Genomic DNA, 1,438 nt, shown 5'->3' with positions numbered 1-1,438 from the left:
TTGTATCAGACATGCATGATGCTATATGGAAAGCAACTTCAATTGTCTATCCATAAGTCCCTCATTGTGCATGTATGTTCCATCTGTGGAATAACATAAAGACAAACTTCAGGAAGAGCCAAAAACAAATCAAAGAAGTATATTTTGCGTTAGCAAGAGCATACACTGTTGAAGAATTCAACAGGCATATGGCAGAGTTAGAAGCTATTGATAGTAGAGTGAAAACATACCTGATGGATGTTGGATATGATAAATGGTCCCAGGCGCATTCCAAGGCAAATAGAACCATGACCATGACATCGAATATTGCGGAATCAGTAAATGCAGCAAACAAGCACGCAAGAGACGTCCCAGTTGTGAATTTGCTTGACTTTATGACAACATTGATTCAAAAATGGAATTACACCAATCGGAAGGATGCAATGGAATCATTTATGAAGATTGGTGCAAAGTATGAAAAAATATTGGCAGATAATACTATCTTATCATAGACGATGACGGTATGCATGTTCAAAATCATAAAAACAGTGCATGTACTGTGTTTTTACTTTTTTACCATAGCGATTTCACTAAACAACTGAATATTGTTATTTAAGAAATACTATTACTTCATATTGCTAATGATTTTTCTTAATTAAAATTATACTAGGTGTTGCCATCAATTGAATTCTTACATTTAGTAATTGATGGCCAAACAAGAAATGTGGTGCACCTACATGAAAGAAACTGCACTTGTGGGAGGTTTCAGCTAGACGATATTCCATGTCCACATGCAATGGCAGTTATACAAAAATTCCATATGGATTCATACAAGTATTGCTCGGATTACTACAACATAGACTACTTGCTGAAAACATATGAGATACCAGTAAATCCATTGCCTGATGAAACAACGTGGCAGATTCCAGAAGATGTTTCTTCGCAGGTGGTACTGCCACCAAAAGGAAAAATCAAACCAGGAAGACCTAAAAAGAAGAGAGGCATAGGAGGCTGGGAAGGAAATACAGTTACATGTGCACTATGCAGGAGAAAAGGACACAACTGGAGAACAGGCCGAAATATTCCAAAGAGAGATTGATATAATGCTTCAATGTTTTTATAGAACTCATATATCGTAGAATCATAGCATTTGAATTGCAAAAAAATAAAATGCATTTCTTGCACTAGACATATATTTGGTATGATGATTCTTTGAGAAATTACTTTTTGGCAACAAATTTATATGGCTACTTGTATTTTCAATAAGAATCTATTTATTTTCTATTTTAGTATATAAAAGTAGGATGCATTTACATCTAGTTGCTGCAGGAAAAAAAATGCTAAAATATATATGTGATACCCAAGTGGTATATCTGTATACCTTATTGGTATATCTGTATATCTTATTAGTATCAAAATATGTATAGAAATAGAAGTGGTGCTACAAATGCAACATTTG

General features: G+C 34.1%; 1 protein-coding gene across 1 annotated transcript; it reads left to right on the top strand.

Moving 5' to 3' along the window:
• The first annotated feature begins 494 nt into the window (after positions 1-494).
• LOC104238572 (uncharacterized) lies at positions 495-1,078 on the top strand. The gene is made up of 2 exons (XM_070170559.1): positions 495-500; positions 650-1,078. Exons 1-2 carry the CDS (start codon positions 495-497, stop codon positions 1,076-1,078), a joined length of 435 nt encoding a protein of 144 aa, XP_070026660.1.
• The last annotated feature ends 360 nt before the right edge of the window (positions 1,079-1,438 follow it).

This window comes from Nicotiana sylvestris, chromosome 3 (genome assembly GCF_000393655.2).
Source record: "Nicotiana sylvestris chromosome 3, ASM39365v2, whole genome shotgun sequence".
NCBI lineage: Eukaryota > Viridiplantae > Streptophyta > Magnoliopsida > Solanales > Solanaceae > Nicotiana > Nicotiana sylvestris.
Note: the sequence above shows the minus strand (reverse complement) of the source record. Positions and strands in the feature narration are given on the sequence as shown.